Source organism: Hyperolius riggenbachi, chromosome 9, assembly GCF_040937935.1.
Source record: "Hyperolius riggenbachi isolate aHypRig1 chromosome 9, aHypRig1.pri, whole genome shotgun sequence".
Classification (NCBI taxonomy): Eukaryota; Metazoa; Chordata; class Amphibia; order Anura; family Hyperoliidae; genus Hyperolius; species Hyperolius riggenbachi.
The window spans coordinates 8,225,873-8,247,031 of NC_090654.1; the positions used below are offsets into that span (position 1 = coordinate 8,225,873).

The 21,159-nt window shown below is 47.6% G+C and overlaps 1 protein-coding gene across 1 annotated transcript in view; it reads right to left on the reverse strand.

Moving 5' to 3' along the window:
- Nucleotides 1-21,159, reverse strand: part of LOC137532380 (inter-alpha-trypsin inhibitor heavy chain H3-like) — a 241,768-nt gene that overhangs the window by 106,195 nt on the left and 114,414 nt on the right. The window contains exon 6 of the mRNA XM_068252813.1: nucleotides 11,850-12,012. Within this exon, the coding sequence (XP_068108914.1) occupies nucleotides 11,850-12,012 (163 nt within the window). The remainder of the gene's footprint in view (nucleotides 1-11,849; nucleotides 12,013-21,159) is intronic.

A 21,159-nucleotide genomic window follows, 5' to 3' on the forward strand; every position in this document is an offset into this window, starting at 1 on the left:
GGCGCTGGAGAGCGCTTTACTATATATACTGGGTGCTGGTCATTCTCTGGTTGTCTGCCGTAGCGATCACTACGTGGTAGCACTCAGACCTTGTCAGTATCTGTGATATTTTCTGTGTTATTACTTCAGACTAGTTCCAGGGTGTTGATGATCAAGGAGCTCACACCCAAGACTAGGGAACTGTATTACCATTCTGTTATACCTCAGACTAGTTCCAGGGTGTTGATGACCAAGGAACTCACACCCAAGACTAGGGAACTGTATTACCATTCTGTTATACCTCAGACTAGTTACAGGGTGTTGATGATCAAGGAACTCACACCCAAGACTAGGGAACTGTATTATCACTCTGTTATACATCAGACTAGTTCCAGGGTGTTGATGATCACGGAGCTCACACCTAAGACTAGGCATTGTTATTATCGGTTATGACTTTCTGCTTTCCTGACCATTCTCTTGATCTCTGATTTGGTACTTCGCTATATCTGATACTCTGTTGCTGAACCCTGCTTGTCTTTAGATTCCGTATCTGTCTTCTGTCTCAGTACCTGATCTGTCTGTCTGTTGCCGACCTGGCCTGTCCGACCTCGAGAACTATCTTCCCTGCTTGGAGATAGTTCACAGACCTGTCAGTGACACTTCACCATCGGTGTCACTCACTCTCTGGTCCTTCCCACTCTCAGCCTAGCTCCGCCCCTTGGGGAGCATCAGGCCATTGGAAGGAATCTGTTCTCTGAGCAGTATCTCTTACTGCTTTGCACCCTCTATACGGGTGCTCTCCTCAAAGTATTTCTGTTACACCAAACACTCATATTACTCAGGTGTCCAGAGGTTAGTAATATATCTGATTATCGGTGATACTGCAGGTCATCAATAATCGGGTATATATCTGTATTCTCGGTGATACTGCAGATCACCGGTAATCAGATCCTCTCTGTGTTACACCGATCGTTACACCCACCAACACTGCATGTTTTGTAGAAATCCACAGAGGTAGCTAATGTAAGAAGGGGAGGGGACAACCACAGTATGAAAGGTGGGGAGGGGACATGCACAGTATGAGAGGTGTAAGCAGGGGAGGGGACATGCACAGTATGAGAGGTGTAAGCAGGGGAGGAGACATGCACAGGATGAGAGGTGTAAGCAGGGGGGGGGGACATGCACAGTATGAGAGGTGTAAGCAGGGGAGGGGACATCCACAGTATGAGAGGTGTAAGCAGGGGAGGGAACATGCACAGTATGAGAGGTGTAAGCAGGGGAGGGGACATGCACAGTATGAGAGGTGTGAGCAGGGGAGGAGACATACACAGTATGAGAGGTGTAAGCAGGGGGGGGGGATATGCACAGTATGAGAGGTGTAAGCAAGGGAGGGGACATGCACAGTATGAGAGGTGTAAGCAGGGGAGGGGAAATGCACAGTATGAGAGGTGTAAGCAGAGGAGGGGACATGCACAGTATGAGAGGTGTAAGCAGGGGAGGGGAGATGCACAGTATGAGAGGTGTAAGCAGGGGAGGGAACATGCACAGTATGAGAGGTGTAAGCAGGGGAGGGGACATGCACAGTATGAGAGGTGTAAGCAGAGGAGGGGACATTCACAGTATGAGAGGTGTAAGCAGGGGAGGGGACATGCACTTTATGAGAGGTGTAAGCAGGGGAGGGGACATGCACAGTATGAGAGGTGTAAGCAGGGGAGGGGGCATCCACAGTATGAGAGGTGTAAGCAAGGGAGGGGACATGCACAGTATGAGAGGTGTGAGCAGGGGAGGGGACATCCACAGTATGAGAGGTGTAAGCAGGGGAGGGAACATGCACAGTATGAGAGGTGTAAGCAGGGGAGGGGACATGCACAGTATGAGAGGTGTAAGCAGGGGAGGGGACATGCACAGTATGAGAGGTGTCAGCAGGGGAGGGGACATGCACAGTATGAGAGGTGTAAGCAGGGGAGAGGACATGCACAGTATGAGAGGTGTAAGCAGGGGAGGGGGCATCCACAGTATGAGAGGTGTAAGCAGGGGAGGAGACATGCACAGTATGAGAGGTGTCAGCAGGGGAGGGGACATGCACAGTATGAGAGGTGTAAGCAGGGGAGGGGACATCCACAGTATGAGAGGTGTAAGCAGGGGAGGGAACATGCACAGTATGAGAGGTGTAAGCAGGGGAGGGGACATGCACAGTATGAGAGGTGTAAGCAGGGGAGGGGACATGCACAGTATGAGAGGTGTCAGCAGGGGAGGGGACATGCACAGTATGAGAGGTGTAAGCAGGGGAGAGGACATGCACAGTATGAGAGGTGTAAGCAGGGGAGGGGGCATCCACAGTATGAGAGGTGTAAGCAGGGGAGGGGGCATCCACAGTATGAGAGGTGTAAGCAGGGGAGGAGACATGCACAGTATGAGAGGTGTCAGCAGGGGAGGGGACATGCACAGTATGAGAGGTGTAAGCAGGGGAGGGGACATCCACAGTATGAGAGGTGTAAGCAGGGGAGGGAACATGCACAGTATGAGAGGTGTAAGCAGGGGAGGGGACATGCACAGTATGAGAGGTGTAAGCAGGGGAGGGGACATGCACAGTATGAGAGGTGTCAGCAGGGGAGGGGACATGCACAGTATGAGAGGTGTAAGCAGGGGAGAGGACATGCACAGTATGAGAGGTGTAAGCAGGGGAGAGGACATGCACAGTATGAGAGGTGTAAGCAGGGGAGGGGACATGCACAGTATGAGAGGTGTAAGCAGGGGAGGGGACATGCACAGTATGAGAGGTGTAAGCAGGGGAGGGAACATGCACAGTATGAGAGGTGTAAGCAGGGGAGGGGACATGCACAGTATGAGAGGTGTAAGCAGAGGAGGGGACATTCACAGTATGAGAGGTGTAAGCAGGGGAGGGGACATGCACTTTATGAGAGGTGTAAGCAGGGGAGGGGACATGCACAGTATGAGAGGTGTAAGCAGGGGAGGGGGCATCCACAGTATGAGAGGTGTAAGCAGGGGAGGGGACATGCACAGTATGAGAGGTGTAAGCAGAGGAGGGGACATCCACAGTATGAGAGGTGTAAGCAGGGGAGGGAACATGCACAGTATGAGAGGTGTAAGCAGGGGAGGGGACATGCACAGTATGAGAGGTGTAAGCAGGGGAGGGGACATGCACAGTATGAGAGGTGTCAGCAGGGGAGGGGACATGCACAGTATGAGAGGTGTAAGCAGGGGAGAGGACATGCACAGTATGAGAGGTGTAAGCAGGGGAGGGGGCATCCACAGTATGAGAGGTGTAAGCAGGGGAGGAGACATGCACAGTATGAGTGGTGTCAGCAGGGGAGGGGACATGCACAGTATGAGAGGTGTAAGCAGGGGAGGGGACATCCACAGTATGAGAGGTGTAAGCAGGGGAGGGAACATGCACAGTATGAGAGGTGTAAGCAGGGGAGGGGACATGCACAGTATGAGAGGTGTAAGCAGGGGAGGGGACATGCACAGTATGAGAGGTGTAAGCAGGGGAGAGGACATGCACAGTATGAGAGGTGTAAGCAGGGGAGAGGACATGCACAGTATGAGAGGTGTAAGCAGGGGAAGGGGCATCCACAGTATGAGAGGTGTAAGCAGGGGAGGAGACATGCACAGTATGAGAGGTGTCAGCAGGGGAGGGGACATGCACAGTATGAGAGGTGTAAGCAGGGGAGGGGACATCCACAGTATGAGAGGTGTAAGCAGGGGAGGGAACATGCACAGTATGAGAGGTGTAAGCAGGGGAGGGGACATGCACAGTATGAGAGGTGTAAGCAGGGGAGGGGACATGCACAGTATGAGAGGTGTCAGCATGGGAAGGGGACATGCACAGTATGAGAGGTGTAAGCAGGGGAGAGGACATGCACAGTATGAGAGGTGTAAGCAGGGGAGAGGACATGCACAGTATGAGAGGAGTAATCAGGGGAGGGGACATGCACAGTATGAGAGGTGTAAGCAGGGGAGGAGACATCCACAGTATGAGAGGTGTAAGCAGGGGAGGAGACATGCACAGTATGAGAGGTGTAAGCAGGGGAGGAGACATGCACAGTATGAGAGGTGTAATCAGGGGAGGGGACATGCACAGTATGAGAGGTGTAAGCAGAGGAGGGGACATGCACAGTATGAGAGGTGTAAGCAGGGGAGGAGACATGCACAGTATGAGAGGTGTAAGCAGGGGAGGAGACATGCACAGTATGAGAGGTGTAAGCAGGGGAGGGAACATGCACAGTATAAGAGGTGTAAGCAGGGGAGGGGACATGCACAGTATGAGAGGTGTAAGCAGGGGAGGAGACATCCACAGTATGAGAGGTGTAAGCAGGGGAGGAGACATGCACAGTATGAGAGGTGTAAGCAGGGGAGGAGACATGCACAGTATGAGAGGTGTAAGCAGGGGAGAGGACATGCACAGTATGAGAGGTGTAAGCAGGGGAGGGGACATGCACAGTATGAGAGGTGTAATCAGGGGAGGGGACATGCACAGTATGAGAGGTGTAAGCAGGGGAGGGGGCATCCACAGTATGAGAGGTGTAAGCAGAGGAGGGGAACCGTTTGTTAATTATTAGCATTATTGAAAGCATATATTGAAATAATCTTGACCAACATATCCCCATTGAACAGCTAATACTGTGATTGAGGGAGGGCCCCTAGTGGGTCTCTCTAGTCAAGGGGCCTCGGTGTGGTTGCAATCTTTGCATCCCCTATTGCTACTCCACTGGTCACTGTTGGTCGCCTCACTCATGGCCTTGAACGGACTTGAACTATTGTTACCTAAGACGCCCCCCCCCCCCCCATCGCATGATGTTTCTTGCTCCTTGTATGTCCCAACTTGTTATATTAACCCCTTTTCCTAATGTACAGCGCCAACCAGGGGCGTAACAATAGACCCTGCAAGGGATGCAGCTGCAGGGGGGCCCAGAAGCAGCAGGGGGCCTAATGGGGGGAGAAGTTTCTTTTGCCTGTCTTGAGAGACTGACAACTAAGGGCACGGAGAGAAAAAGCTTTCTGCTGTCTGCATAATTGTTCTAATGACTGCATCTGCTCAGCCACCGATAACGATTCATACAAAGTTGTGTAGACAAAGATTTGTAGTGTGCAGCAAGGTCTTGGGGCCCCATCCAAAGTTTTCAGGGGGGCCCAGTGATTTCTAGTTACGCCCCTGGCGCCAACAATAATAATTGCCATCCTTTATTTATATAAGGCAAAAATCTAAAATAACCAGAAGTACCCCAGTAGTGCACCAAATGTAGACCTTTTTTAAATCAAATCTTTTACCATTAAATAAATAAATCCTTTAAAAGCTTCTGGAGAAATATTCAGAAGATAACATCTGTGGTCACATTTGCAAAATAAAAATATAATGAAAAATAAATGACAAGGAACTTAATCACTTCCCAACCACAGGGTTTTATCTCCCCTTAAAACCAGAACAATTTTCACATCACTCTCCTCCCATTCATTTACCAATAACTTTATTGTTATTTATCACACCAAAATGATCTCTATTTTTTGGGGGGTGGGCAAAAATTAGGCTTTTTTTGATGGAACTTTTCGCTTAGAATTATTTTATTTTGTATGCATTTTAAAGAGACTAAAAAAGAAGAAAACAATGAGAAAATAATTTATTTTTTTTTAGTTTTCAGCCATTATTTTTAAAATAAAATGTGCTACTGTAGATAAAACCTACACATTCTTTTGCCCATTTGTCCTGGTTATTATGACATTTAAATTATGTCCCTAGTGTAATGTATTATAATAATAATATTTTATTAGGAAATAAAGGTGTTTTTCTTTCGATTATTGTTTGTTTTTTTGCTATATCAAAAATGACAAGCCTTTATTTGCACAAATAACAGTTTTATACCATTATGACATACATACAGGGTGGGCCATTTATATGGATACACCTTGATAAAATGGAAATGGATGGTGATATTAACTTCCTGTTTGTGGCACATTAGTATATGTAAGGGGAGAAACTTTTCAAGATGGGTGGTGAACATGGCGGCCATTTGAAGTCGGCCATTTTGAATCCAACTTTTGTTTTTTCAATAGGAAGAGGGTCATGTGACACATCAAACTTATTGGGAATTTTACAAGAAAAACAATGGTGTGCTTGGTTTTAACATAACTTTATTCTTTCATGAGTTATTTACAAGTTTCTGACCTCTTACAAAATGTTTTCAATGTGCTGCCCATTGTGTTGGATTGTCAATACAACCCTCTTCTCCCACTCTTCATACACTGATAGCAGCACCGCAGGAGAAATGCCAGCACAGGCTTCCAGTATCCGTACCCTCTTCTCCCACTCTTCACACACTGATAGCAACACCGCAGGAGAGATGCCAGCACTGGCTTCCAGTATCCGTACCCTCTCCTCCCACTCCTCACACACTGATAGCAACACCGCAGGAGAAATGCCAGCACAGGCTTCCAGTATCCGTAACCTCTTCTCCCACTCTTCACACACTGATAGCAACACCGCAAGATAAATGCCAGCACAGGCTTCCAGTATCCGTACCCTCTTCTCCCACTCTTCATACACTGATAGCAGCACCGCAGGAGAAATGCCAGCACAGGCTTCCAGTATCCGTACCCTCTTCTCCCACTCTTCACACACTGATAGCAACACTGCAGGAGAAATGCCAGCACGGGCTTCCAGTATCCGTACCCTCTCCTCCCACTCCTCACACACTGATAGCAACACCGCAGGAGAAATGCCAGCACAGGCTTCCAGTATCCGTAACCTCTTCTCCCACTCTTCACACACTGATAGCAACACCGCAAGATAAATGCCAGCACAGGCTTCCAGTATCCGTACCCTCTTCTCCCACTCTTCATACACTGATAGCAGCACCACAAGATAAATGCCAGCACAGGCTTCCAGTATCCGTACCCTTTTCTCCCACTCTTCATACACTGATAGCAGCACCACAAGATAAATGCCAGCACAGGCTTCCAGTATCCGTACCCTCTTCTCCCACTCCTCACACACTGATAGCAACACCGCAGGAGAAATGCCAGCACAGGCTTCCAGTATCCGTACCCTCTTCTCCCACTCCTCACACACTGATAGCAGCACCACAAGATAAATGCCAGCACAGGCTTCCAGTATCCGTACCCTTTTCTCCCACTCTTCATACACTGATAGCAACACCGCAAGATAAATGCCAGCACAGGCTTCCAGTATCCGTACCCTCTTCTCCCACTCTTCATACACTGATAGCAACACCGCAAGAGAAATGCCAGCACAGGCTTCCAGTATCCATAGTGTCAGGTGCTGCACATCTCGTATCTTCACAGCATAGACAACTGCCTTCAGATGACCACAAAGATAAAAGTCTAAGGGGTCAGATCGGGAGACCTTGTGGGCCAGTGGAATTGCTACATGATGATGTGTTTCCCTCTTTATGCACTGAAGCTGGCACGTTCCCTGAGTTTTTCCAGCAAGATAGTGCACATTATGGGTGTCAGGTCCAAGCATTCCTAGATGAACAGTTTCCGAGCATTCCTAGATGAACAGTTTCCTGGAAAGTGGATTGGTCATCAAGGACCAGTTGAATGGCCCCCAAGGTCTCCCGATCTGACCCCCTTAGACTTTTATCTTTGTGGTCTTCTGAAGGCAATTGTCTATGCTGTGAAGATACGAGATGTGCAGCACCTGAAACTACGAATACTGGAAGCTTGTGCTAGCATTTCTCTTGCAGTTTTGCTATCCGTGTGTTAAGAGTGGGAGAAGAGGGTACGGATACTGGAAGCCTGTGCTAGCATTTCTCCTGCGGTGCTGCTATCAGTGTGTGAAGAGTGGGAGAAGAGGGTACAGATACTGGAAGCCTGTGCTAGCATTTCTCCTGCGGTGTTGCTATCAGTGGGTGAAGAGTGGGAGAAGAGGGTACGGATACTGGAAGCCTGTGCTGGCATTTCTCCTGCGGTGTTGCTATCAGTGGGTGAAGAGTGGGAGAAGAGGGTACGGATACTGGAAGCCTGTGCTGGCATTTCTCCTGCAGTGTTGCTATCAGTGTGTGAAGAGTGGGAGAAGAGGGTACGGATGCTGGAAGCCTGTGCTGGCATTTCTCCTACGGTGCTGCTATCAGTGTGTGAAGAGTGGGAGAAGAGGGTACAGATACTGGAAGCCTGTGCTAGCATTTCTCCTGCGGTGTTGCTATCAGTGTGTGAGGAGTGGGAGAAGAGGGTACGGATACTGGAAGCCTGTGCTGGCATTTCTCCTGTGGTGTTGCTATCAGTGTGTGAGGAGTGGGAGAAGAGGGTACGGATACTGGAAACCTGTGCTGGCATTTCTCCTGCGGTGTTGCTATCAGTGTGTGAGGAGTGGGAGAAGAGGGTACGGATACTGGAAGCCTGTGCTGGCATTTCTCCTGCGGTGTTGCTATCAGTGGGTGAGGAGTGGGAGAAGAGGGTACGGATACTGGGAGCCTGTGCTAGCATTTCTCCTGCGGTGTTGCTATTAGTGTGTGAGGAGTGGGAGAAGAGGGTACAGATACTGGAAGCCTGTGCTAGCATTTCTCCTGCGGTGCTGCTATCAGTGGGTGAGGAGTGGGAGAAGAGGGTACGGATACTGGAAGCCTGTGCTGGCATTTCTCCTGTGGTATTGCTATCAGTGTGTGAGGAGTGGGAGAAGAGGGTACGGATACTGGAAGCCTGTGCTAGCATTTCTCCTGCGGTGTTGCTATCAGTGTGTGAAGAGTGGGTGAAGAGGGTATGGATACTGGAAGCCTGTGCAGGCATTTCTCCTGCGGTGTTGCTATCAGTGTGTGAGGAGTGGGAGAAGAGGGTACAGATACTGGAAGCCTGTGCTGGCATTTCTCCTGCGGTGTTACTATCAGTGTGTGAGGAGTGGGAGAAGAGGGTACAGATACTGGAAGCCTGTGCTGGCATTTCTCCTGCAGTGTTGCTATCAGTGTGTGAAGAGTGGGAGAAGAGGGTACGGATACTGGAAGCCTGTGCTGGCATTTCTCCTGCGGTGTTGCTATCAGTGTGTGAGGAGTGGGAGAAGAGGGTACGGATACTGGAAGCCTGTGCAGGCATTTCTCCTGCGGTGTTGCTATCAGTGTGTGAAGAGTGGGTGAAGAGGGTTGTATTGACAATTCAACACAAGGGGCAGCACATTGAACACATTTTATAAGTGGTCAGAAACTTGTAAATAACTCATGAAAGAATAAAGTTACCTTAAAACCAAGCACACCATTGTTTATCTTGTGAAATTTCCAATAAGTTTGATGTGTCACATGACCCTCTTCCTATTGAAAAAACAAAAGTTGGATTCAAAATGGCCGACTTCAAAATAGCCGCCATGGTCACCACCCATCTTGAAAAGTCTCCCCCTTACATATACTAATGTGCCACAAACAGGAAGTTAATATAACCAATCATTCCCATTTTATTAAGGTGTATCCATATAAATGGCTCACCCTGTATTAAAAAAGTCACTAAGGTAATTTATGCATTTTTTTAAAATGATGTCTTTTTTAACAAGTGTTTTATTTTGGTAGCTATGAGTTAGGGGAGAAATGGGTTAAAAACGAATCAAAATGTATTTAATTTTATATATACTAGTGTATATGGGTATATATGGGTATAACCCCACACATAATTCCTGTGTACTTGGGACAGTACCCGGGAAGTGTTGAGTATGTGTTCTTTACTTTCAATTTGTGAATTAATTTCGGCATCTTGCTGACGCCGGCTTTGGGAACAGCTGTTCCCATTCCCCATCCACGGACTGGTGGGATGGTGATGGAAATGACAAAAGCACACCGGTGATCGCGAGCAGATGGGTAAATAAGACGCATAGCTATGCCCCTGGTGTGCAAGTGAAGTTTTAAAGGGTGTAGATATGCATAGCAGTGGTGAGGGGGGAGGGGTTAAGGTGGCTATATACTTATCGATCTTTCCTTCCAATTCCTTACAGATTTGCTTCATCTTCTGATTCCCCAAAATGTCAGATAGCTCGATTTTGACTAAAAATCGATCAATAGTATCAATTGGACAGGATGGAAACTTTAAAACAATTGGGGGCGGGACAAGAGCATTGGAAGATTGATGGCCTATAGCTTTGCACTGTATCGAACAGTGCAACTCTGCAGTTCAATCAATTTTCAATAGATTCCCTGTTGGAATCTATTGGAAATTGATGTGCAGTGTATGGTAAGAATCGATTCCTTCTGATTTGATTCTTTTCAGAAAGGAATCAATTTTTTGGAATATTGGGTGGAAATCTATAAGTGTATGGCCAGTTTTAGCATAATGGACATTTGTATGTTCCGCTATTGAGCGTCTCCATGATAAAGAAAACCAATGATTAGATTTCCTTCCTCCTTATAATAAAAACCTTTTTCACCGGTTTATAAATATTGTGAAGGGTTCAGAAGTCGCAGTTTCATGCACAGGTTCGTTTAATTTCACAAATAATAAAAGCGTCAAATATTCACTTATTCAAGAACATGTGGACAAAGTAACTGGTATAAAAAAATCACCAATAAAAAAAATGAATACACCAAATGACTCATCTTTAATTTTTCTTTTCAAAATGCCTAAATCAGTGTGAACCAATGTTACGATATTGAGTAGTGTTTTACAGCTTTACATACAGGTGAAACTCGAAAAATTAGAATATCGTGCAAAAGTCCATTTATTTCAGTCATTCAACTTAAAGAGGAACTCCAGGGAAAACAATGTAGTAAAAAAAAGTGCTTCATTTTTTACCATAATTATGTATAAATGATTTAGTCAGTGTTTGCTCATTGTAAAAATCTTTCCTCTCCCCGATTCACATTCTGACATGTATTACATGGTGACATTGTTACTGTGGGCAGGTTATGTAGCTGCTCCTAGCTGTTTTGGCTGTTAGAGACAGCTGTAAACAGCTATTTCCTGTCTGTGAACATTGTTACATTGCGGCAATTTGCCCAGAGTACCGCGGTACTCAGAGCTTCTTGTGGGAGGGGTTTCAGCACAAAATCAGTCATACAACGCCCCCTGATAGTCTGTTTGTGAAAAGCATTATATTTCTCATGTAAAAGGGGGTATCAGCTACTGATTGGGATAAAGTTCAATTCTAGGTTGGAGTTTCTCTTTAAACGGTGAAACTAATCTATGAAATAAACTCATTACATACAAAGTGAGATATTCCAAGCCTTTATTTGTTATAATGTTGATGATTATGGCTTACAGCTTATGAGAACCCCAAATGCAAAATCTCAGCTTATTAGAATATTGTGAGAATGTTCAATACTCTCGGCCAGTGATCTGCAAACTTGGCCCTCCAGCTGTTGAGGAACTACAAGTCCCACAATGCATTTGCCTTTATGAATCATGACTGTGGCGGTCAGACTCCCGAATTGCATTATGGGACTTGTAGTTCCCTAACAGCTGGAGAGCCAGGCTTGCAGATCACTGCTCTAGGCTCAAAGTGTCAGACTCTAATCAGCTGATTCATCCAACACCTCTGCAAAGGGTTCCTATTTCATAGATTAGCTTCACCTTTTAAGTTCAATTACTGAAATAAATTGACTTTTGCAGGATATTCAATTTTTTTTGCATTTCACCTGTAGAGCTGACACATTTTCTGCAACACTTTGAAGAAAATAATTCACATTATTTACTGTCCCACAATCTAATTCCATTCAAGGACCAACTCGGTGGAGTGGTGGGAAAAAGCAGTAGAGCGGTAGAAAAAGTCAGAGTATCTGGAAGTGGAAAACAGGAAGAACATAAAACAGTTATTGCCGTCACTAGCAGGAATGGAGAGCGAGAAGTACTTCTATCCTGTGAACACATCAACTAAACTCATAGCTTCTCGTACTGCAATGGAATCGTATCGTATTGGAAAGTACCTGGAAGCTTCTGACGAGGGTCTTTGGTTGGACCTTGAGGAACATCTCATATTTTCCAAGATGTCGTATCAGCATTTCTTCATAAACCAACTCAAAAGTTACTTTGCTCTGCGCAGCGATATTGACGGACACCGTAAACTTCTCCGTCTTCCTCCCAGATGCCCTGAAATGATTAATCAGTAGCCTGATTAACAGAATACCCAAGCAGCTCGGGGTGACCAATAACCACTAGGAAAGTATAGGGAATAAGAGACCAAAAAGCCCTCCTAATAAAAAGCAAAAGTCAGTCTAGTTTGCCTTCTTAAAGTAGAAGGTTTTTGCAATAAGTGAGCAACTGTCTCCCACAATGCATCACTACTGAATATGCAAATTATCTTTTTATGCCCCTGTAGCCAGGCCTACATCCAAAACCACTGGTTCTCGCTCAACCCGAACTGCTTGGGTATTCTTTAGTACTGGTCCAAGCCATATCCCATACAGCCATTTCAATCCCTGCCATGAGGATGACCATCAGTCCAAAACAAACTGCCTGCATGTGGGGTTGATGTGGCTATGTAAAATTTAAAGCTATAGGCGTGCTATACACTGGATGTAAGCCTGGCTACAAGGGCAGAAAGAGATCATTTGCATATTCGGTAGTGGTGCATTGTGGGATATCACATTTGCTCACTTAAAGCTGAATTATTGCAAGTACCTTTCTGGTTGAACTCGATGGACGTATGTCTTTTTTCAACCAAAATAACTATGTAACTATGTAACTTTCTGTTTTAAGAAGGTAAATTACACAAAATTTGATTAACAAACTGACATAAGAAAATTTGAGCTACACCCGCCCACAAAACACCATTGAAAAAACCTTGTGATTGGATAGTGAGCAGGTTAAAGGCATTTCCTGGCAGAGACCAGGTTGCAAGTCCTGGCTAGAGCCAGAACCTAAACGGAAATCAGTTAGTGGGCAATACTCTGTAACACAGATCCCCGGGGGGCATCCATCTGAAAATGGCGCCTGTGAATAATGGCGCACAGTGTTGCCGCTGATCCATTTGCCGCTTATCGCTATTTAACGTTAAAGCCTTATTGTTATTTAGCGTTAAAGCCTTATCGTTATTTAGCGTTAACACACAGAACCCTCCTTGTATCTAACCCTAACCACCCCCCTGGTGGTGCCTAACCCTAAGACCCCCCCCAGTAGAGCCTAACCCTAAGACCCCCCTAACCTTGACAGTGTTACACTAAATCCATTCACTGTTTTGCAGTTAAAGGGGAACTTCAGCCTAAACAAACATACTGTCATCAAGTTACATTAGTTATGTTAATTAGAATAGATAGGTCATATAATCTCAACCCACCCTGTTTTAAAAGAACAGGCAAATGTTTGTGATTCATGGGGGCTGCCATCTTTGTCATGGGGGCAGCCATCTTTTTGGTTGAAAGGAGGTGACAAGGAGCAGGAGACACAGTTCCAACTGTCCTGTGCCCTGATCACCCCTCCCAGCTGCACACGCTAGGCTTCAAATGTCAAATTCAAAATGTAAAAAAAAAAAAAAATTGCACCAAAACAGCAGAATGAGAACAACAAAATCAGAAATCCCATCATGCTTTGCACAGCATCAGGAGAAAAAAGCCCGGGCAGTTTTCTTCTGTGCATCTAAAAATGAGGCTTGTATAAGAGAAACAAAGTTCTGATAATGTGAAACTGTTAAAGAAACACAAAGTCTTTTTAGTGCTGCTGAGTCGATTTTTAGTCCGGAGGTTCACTTTAAATAACGTCTGCAGTTTGGCTTATGTAGGGCGCTATTGATAAATAACGTTAGTGTGTGCCAATATTGATAAATAACGTTAGTGTGTGCCGTTTTTCTTCTTTTTTCCCTGTGCGCCATTATTATGCAGTACTAACGATAAATAGCGATAAGCGTATCTTTTTAATGCGGCGCCATTTTTATGCATAGGGGCTGTGCGCCATTATTCACTGATCCCCTCCGGGGGACTTACTGCATGTGCCTTATAAGCAGAGCTTAAAGTGTACCAGAGCTGAACTAAATAAGAAAATTGATATTTACCCGGGGCTTCCTCCAGCAGCATATGTCCGCCTGCCGTCTGCAATTCAGCCACGAACAGCCCCAGTAACTGGCTTAGTCAAGTTCAGTCTGGGATTTCTGCGCATGTGTGGACCTCCCGTGCATGCACAGTAGACTCGGACTGACGTGAAGGAGCCTATTGCCGACTGATTGCGGCTGAACGGCAGACCGCAGGAGGACGGCGTGGGACTCACAAGTGTTTATCCTGCTGGAGGAAGCCCCGGGTAAATATTGGTTTTTCTATTTACTTCAGCTCTGGGTTACTTTAATATTTTATCAATTAAATTTCAGCATAAACCTTTAACTTTTTATAAATGGAAAAGTTGTACAAAGGAATATTTTACAGGTTATTAAACGACACAGATTGGGTTACTTAGAGATTTTTCTGCTCTTCATTATCACTTTGCTTGATTACAACAATGAGTATTTTACAGATTGGCATTAGCTGGAGCCCTCAGTATAAGTTCGCCAGGTACAGTTGTCCCAAGTATAGGTTAGCCCCCAGTATAGGTACAGTTGTCCCCAGTATAGGTAGGTAGCCAGGTATAGGTGCCCCCAGTATAGGTACAGTTATCCCCAGTATAGGTAGGTAGCCAGGTACAGTTGCCCCCAGTATAGGTTAGCCAGGTACAGTTGCCCCCAGTATAGGTTAGCCAGGTACAGTTGTCCCCAGTATAGGTTAGCCAGGTACAGTTGCCCCCAGTATAGGTTAGCCATGTACAGTTGCCCCCAGTATAGGTTAGCCATGTACAGTTGCCCCAGTATAGGTTAGTCAGGTACAGGTGCCCCCAGTATAGGTTAGTCAGGTACAGGTGCCCCCAGTATAGGTTAGCCAGGTACAGTTGTCCCCAGTATAGGTTAGCCATGTACAGTTGCCCCCAGTATAGGTTAGCCATGTACAGTTGCCCCCAGTATAGGTTAGCCAGGTACAGTTGTCCCCAGTATAGGTTAGCCCCCAGTATAGGTACAGTTGTCCCCAGTATAGGTAGGTAGCCAGGTATAGGTAGCCAGGTATAGGTGCTCCTGTATAGGTTAGCCAGGTACAGTTGCCCCCAGTATAGGTTAGCCAGGTACAGTTTTCCCCAGTATAGGTTAGCCAGGTACAGTTGCCCCCAGTATAGGTTAGCCAGGTACAGTTGCCCCCAGTATAAGTTAGCCAGGTACAGTTGTCCCCAGTATAGGTTAGCCAGGTACAGTTGCCCCCAGTATAGGTAGGTAGCCAGGTATAGGTGCCCCCAGTATAGGTTAGCCAGGGACAGTTGCCCCCAGTATAGGTTAGCCAGCTACAGTTGCCCCCAGTAAAAGTTAGCCAGGTACAGATGCCCCAGTATAGGTTAGCCAGGTACAGTTGCCCCCAGTATAGGTTAGCCAGGTACAGTTGCCCCAAGTATAGGTTGGCCAGGTACAGATACCCCAGTATAGGTTAGCCAGGTACAGTTGCCCCCAGTATAGGTTAGCCAGGTACAGTTGCCCCCAGTATAGGTTGGCCAGGTACAGATGCCCCAGTATAGGTTAGCCAGGTACAGTTGCCCCCAGTATAGGTTAGCCAGGTACAGTTGCCCCCAGTATAGGTTAGCCAGGTACAGTTGCCCCCAGTATAGGTAGGTAGCCAGGTATAGGTGCCCCCAGTATAGGTAAGCCAGGTACAGTTATCCCCAGTATAGATTGGCCAGGTACAGTTGTCCCCAGTATAAGTTAGCCAGGTATAGTTGTCCCCAGTATAGGTTGGCCAGGTACAGTTGCCCCCAGTATAGGTTAGCCATGTACAGTTGCCCCCAGTATAGGTTAGCCATGTACAGTTGCCCCCAGTATAGGTTAGCCATGTACAGTTGCCCCAGTATAGGTTAGTCAGGTACAGGTGCCCCCAGTATAGGTTAGTCAGGTACAGGTGCCCCCAGTATAGGTTAGCCAGGTACAGTTGTCCCCAGTATAGGTTAGCCATGTACAGTTGCCCCCAGTATAGGTTAGCCATGTACAGTTGCCCCCAGTATAGGTTAGCCAGGTACAGTTGTCCCCAGTATAGGTTAGCCCCCAGTATAGGTACAGTTGTCCCCAGTATAGGTAGGTAGCCAGGTATAGGTAGCCAGGTATAGGTGCTCCTGTATAGGTTAGCCAGGTACAGTTGCCCCCAGTATAGGTTAGCCAGGTACAGTTTTCCCCAGTATAGGTTAGCCAGGTACAGTTGCCCCCAGTATAGGTTAGCCAGGTACAGTTGCCCCCAGTATAAGTTAGCCAGGTACAGTTGTCCCCAGTATAGGTTAGCCAGGTACAGTTGCCCCCAGTATAGGTAGGTAGCCAGGTATAGGTGCCCCCAGTATAGGTTAGCCAGGGACAGTTGCCCCCAGTATAGGTTAGCCAGCTACAGTTGCCCCCAGTAAAAGTTAGCCAGGTACAGATGCCCCAGTATAGGTTAGCCAGGTACAGTTGCCCCCAGTATAGGTTAGCCAGGTACAGTTGCCCCAAGTATAGGTTGGCCAGGTACAGATACCCCAGTATAGGTTAGCCAGGTACAGTTGCCCCCAGTATAGGTTAGCCAGGTACAGTTGCCCCCAGTATAGGTTGGCCAGGTACAGATGCCCCAGTATAGGTTAGCCAGGTACAGTTGCCCCCAGTATAGGTTAGCCAGGTACAGTTGCCCCCAGTATAGGTTAGCCAGGTACAGTTGCCCCCAGTATAGGTAGGTAGCCAGGTATAGGTGCCCCCAGTATAGGTAAGCCAGGTACAGTTATCCCCAGTATAGATTGGCCAGGTACAGTTGTCCCCAGTATAAGTTAGCCAGGTATAGTTGTCCCCAGTATAGGTTAGCCAGGTACAGTTGCCCCCAGTATAGGTTAGCCAGGTACAGTTGCCCCCAGTATAGGTTAGCCAGGTACAGTTGCCCCCAGTATAGGTAGGTAGCCAGGTATAGGTGCCCCCAGTATAGGTAAGCCAGGTACAGATATCCCCAGTATAGATTGGCCAGGCACAGTTGTCCCCAGTATAGGTTAGCCAGGTATAGTTGCCCCCAGTATAAGTTAGCCAGGTACAGTTGCCCCCAGTATAAGTTAGCCAGGTACAGTTGCCCCCAGTATAAGTTAGCCAGGTACAGTTGCCCCCAGTATAGGTTAGCCAGGTACAGTTGCCCCAAGTATAGGTTAGCCAGGTACAGTTGCCCCCAGTATAGGTTAGCCAGGTACAGTTGCCCCCAGTATAGGTTAGCCAGGTAAAGTTGCCCCCAGTATAGGTTGGCCAGGTACAGTTGCCCCCAGTATAGGTAAGCCAGGTACAGTTATCCCCAGTATAGATTGGCCAGGTACAGTTGTCCCCAGTATAAGTTAGCCAGGTATAGTTGTCCCCAGTATAGGTTAGCCAGGTACAGTTGCCCCCAGTATAGGTTAGCCAGGTACAGTTGCCCCCAGTATAGGTTAGCCAGGTACAGTTGCCCCCAGTATAGGTAGGTAGCCAGGTATAGGTGCCCCCAGTATAGGTAAGCCAGGTACAGTTATCCCCAGTATAGATTGGCCAGGTACAGTTGCCCCCAGTATAGGTTAGCCAGGTACAGTTGCCCCCAGTATAAGTTAGCCAGGTACAGTTGCCCCCAGTATAAGTTAGCCAGGTACAGTTGCCCCCAGTATAGGTTAGCCAGGTACAGTTGCCCCCAGTATAGGTTAGCCAGGTACAGTGGCCCCAAGTATAGGTTAGCCAGGTACAGTTGCCCCCAGTATAGGTTAGCCAGGTACAGTTGCCCCCAGTATAGGTTAGCCAGGTAAAGTTGCCCCCAGTATAGGTTGGCCAGGTACAGTTGCCCCCAGTATAGGTAAGCCAGGTACAGTTATCCCCAGTATAGATTGGCCAGGTACAGTTGTCCCCAGTATAAGTTAGCCAGGTATAGTTGTCCCCAGTATAGGTTAGCCAGGTACAGTTGCCCCCAGTATAGGTTAGCCAGGTACAGTTGCCCCCAGTATAGGTTAGCCAGGTACAGTTGCCCCCAGTATAGGTAGGTAGCCAGGTATAGGTGCCCCCAGTATAGGTAAGCCAGGTACAGTTATCCCCAGTATAGATTGGCCAGGTACAGTTGTCCCCAGTATAGGTTAGCCAGGTATAGTTGCCCCTAGTATAAGTTAGCCAGGTACAGTTGCCCCCAGTATAAGTTAGCCAGGTACAGTTGCCCCCAGTATAAGTTAGCCAGGTACAGTTGCCCCCAGTATAGGCTAGCCAGGTACAGTTGCCCCCAGTATAGGTTAGCCAGGTACAGTTGTCCCCAGTATAGGTTAGCCAGGTACAGTTGCCCCCAGTATAGGTTAGCCAGGTACAGTTGCCCCCAGTATAGGTTAGCCAGGTACAGTTGCCCCCAGTATAGGTTGGCCAGGTACAGTTGTCCCCAGTATAGGTTAGCCAGGTACAGTTGTCCCCAGTATAAGTTGGCCAGGTACAGTTGCCCCCAGTATAGGTTAGCCAGGTACAGTTGCCCCCAGTATAGGTTAGTCAGGTACAGTTGCCCCCAGTATAGGTTAGCCAGGTACAGTTGCCCCAGTATAGGTTAGCCAGGTACAGTTGCCCCCAGTATAGGTTAGCCAGGCACTCTCTTTTCTTCCTGTTTCTGCCTGGTGCCGCCCCCAGACTTCTGCCGCCTGAGGAAGTCGCCTCACTTGGCATCATGGGCGGACTGGGCCTGGTGGCAGCCGGGGACACCCAACCTGCGAGCTATCTGCCGGACGGATCTACCAAACCCCATCGATGCAGATCCCATTGTTAGTGCCTCTCCCCCCCCCCCCCCCCAGTGTGTGACGGAGGGACGATCAGCCGCATATGTATGACACATACGCCACTCGTCCCCCCTCTGCCATCCCCCGCCCCCCTGCATAGCAACACAGCTCATTGTCGGCTACACATCTGACTTGCATGTGTGCAGGCCGGGGCCCAGTGATGTAGCGCAAGGGGATCATCTCCTGATCCTCATGGGCGACATCAGTTGGACATGTGTATGGGCCATAAGGGGCATTTGCACAAAACCGCAAGACAGTTGCCATATGCAGAGAGTGCATGGCGATTGCATAATTACTTATGCTGATAAGATAGTGCGCACTGCGCAATTAGCGCGACCTCGGTAACACAAACATTGCAGGAGAGCGAGAGTTACGCTGCTTGCATCTTGCTGTGCTCAGTACTGAACATAACAAGTCAAGCAAAACAAACAAAAAAAACCATGCATCCCTTTTTATCGCAAAAGCAAATACATATCTGTACTGCAGTAAGCCTGCGTTCTCAGTGTGTAAATATTCAGCTGTACGCCTCGCACAGGTCAGGGACTCGGGGTCACTGCTCCTTTTATTGTTTACACAGGAAGTCAGGAAAGTACGAGCCTCGAAAGCAACTTTTTTACTTCTTGCTAACTTTTTATTATTATTATTTTATTAGAATTGCTATATTAGGTTCCTGCTAAACCTATAGATATTTATTGTATATGCTTGGATAAATATTATATGCGACAGAGACGTTGATTGCAGAGAACAGGGATAAATGTATAGCGGACAAAATACACTGTCCTTTATTGGGACCAACACATATTTTATTTATTTATTTTATTATATTTATTTATTGTACTTATAAAGCGACAAACATATTACGCAGCGCTGACATACCAGCAGTAACAGGCAGGGGCGTATCTGGGTAATATAGAGCCCATGGCAAACACCGAAAGTGTGCCCCCCGGTGAGAGCTCCGTTCCCCTCTAAAAACAGCATCCTTTCTCGGGTACACGTGTCATGGCTACCTGACTTTCTTGTCCTCTATTCTAACACTAAGCCAAGTGCGCCCTACATTTATAAGTTAAGTAGCCATGTTCCCCAGGGAGCCTGATCTGAGGTCTGAGTGACGCAGAGGCACGGGAGCAGGCATGGCGGTGCAACACAGGGGAAGGCATAGGGGGCAGCACAGGGGCAGAGCATGGTGCTGTGGCGCCCATGGCACAATCCATGCCTGCACCCCTCTAGATACGCCTCTGGTAACAGGCATATATCCAGGGGCGTAACTAGAAACCAAATTGATGGAGCTGTAGCTACCTATGATGACAGGTAAGGGAAGCAAGGGAGAAGTGACAGCTAAGCCAGCCATGCGATGTTTCGGACGCATCCAATGTGACCTTATAGGCGCATACGGTGCCCAGTTTTTGGCGCACCCGGTGCGACGTTTCGCACGCACCGGCCTTTGCTTTGCGCGCGAGCGCTAAGTAGCGCACGCTAAGTTTCTTTAGGCGTGATAAGGGGCTTTTCACAAACGTGCTAACAGTTAGCACCGCTTTGTGAATCAAGCCCTTGGTGTGAATAGCCTGTATGGGGGCTTTGGTATTCACTGCTAAAGTCGACAAGAAATTATGTGAAGTTTCGCCAAATTTTATGCGAAATTACGAATGCCTACACGAAATCAATTGGATTTGCAAATCGTAATAATGTATAAGCGTAATTGCGAAAATGTCAGTGAAATTTAACGAAATCAAAATTTCTAATTACTATCATCAATACCCCCACACCTGTCCCAGGTTGGGCCCCTAAAAATCTGGTGCAGTTCCGTGGGGTTTGTATGTTTATGGAGGGCGGAGTCTAGGGTACCAGGTCATCTGTCCCTATAGGCTCCTGTGTTGTAAATCTGGGCCTGGTTGCTGCTAACGCAAGCCAGTGGTAGTGTTCACACTGTAGCGACCACCAGTGATCAGTGATTTGCTGAAATCTCAAACTTGGTGCATGCAGCATTCTTGGATCACCGGCGATCACCAAAACGCTACCAAAGTGCCCAGTGTGAACTAGCCCGAACTCCACTATTGTTCTTTTCAGGTAGTTTGTCTTCCTGTGACGTCAGACGCTAGAGCGAGGAGTATGCGGTGGAATGCACGGAAGGTATGTATCTGCCTGCCGCTGCCCGCCCCGCACTTCACTATAACTTAAGCTGGAGGGGAGCGCAGAGGGGAGAGCCCCGAGGTGAGGGGGGGGGACTTCCCCCCTCCCCGCGACTGTGGCCATGGCTTTCCCCTCATGCTGCGTCCCCTCCAGCCCCCCCAAAACGGCCCGTGCAGGCCCCCGAACAGCGCGGCCGAGCACCATGAGATGCTCGGCCGAGCCCGAACCGAACCCGAACACCCCGATATTCAGGGAATAACGAATAGTGGCGAACACTGTTCGATCAACACTAGTTGTGATACTACAAATAACAGCAATGTATAACAGGGAAAGGAGGGTCTCTTTGTAATCGTTTGTTCA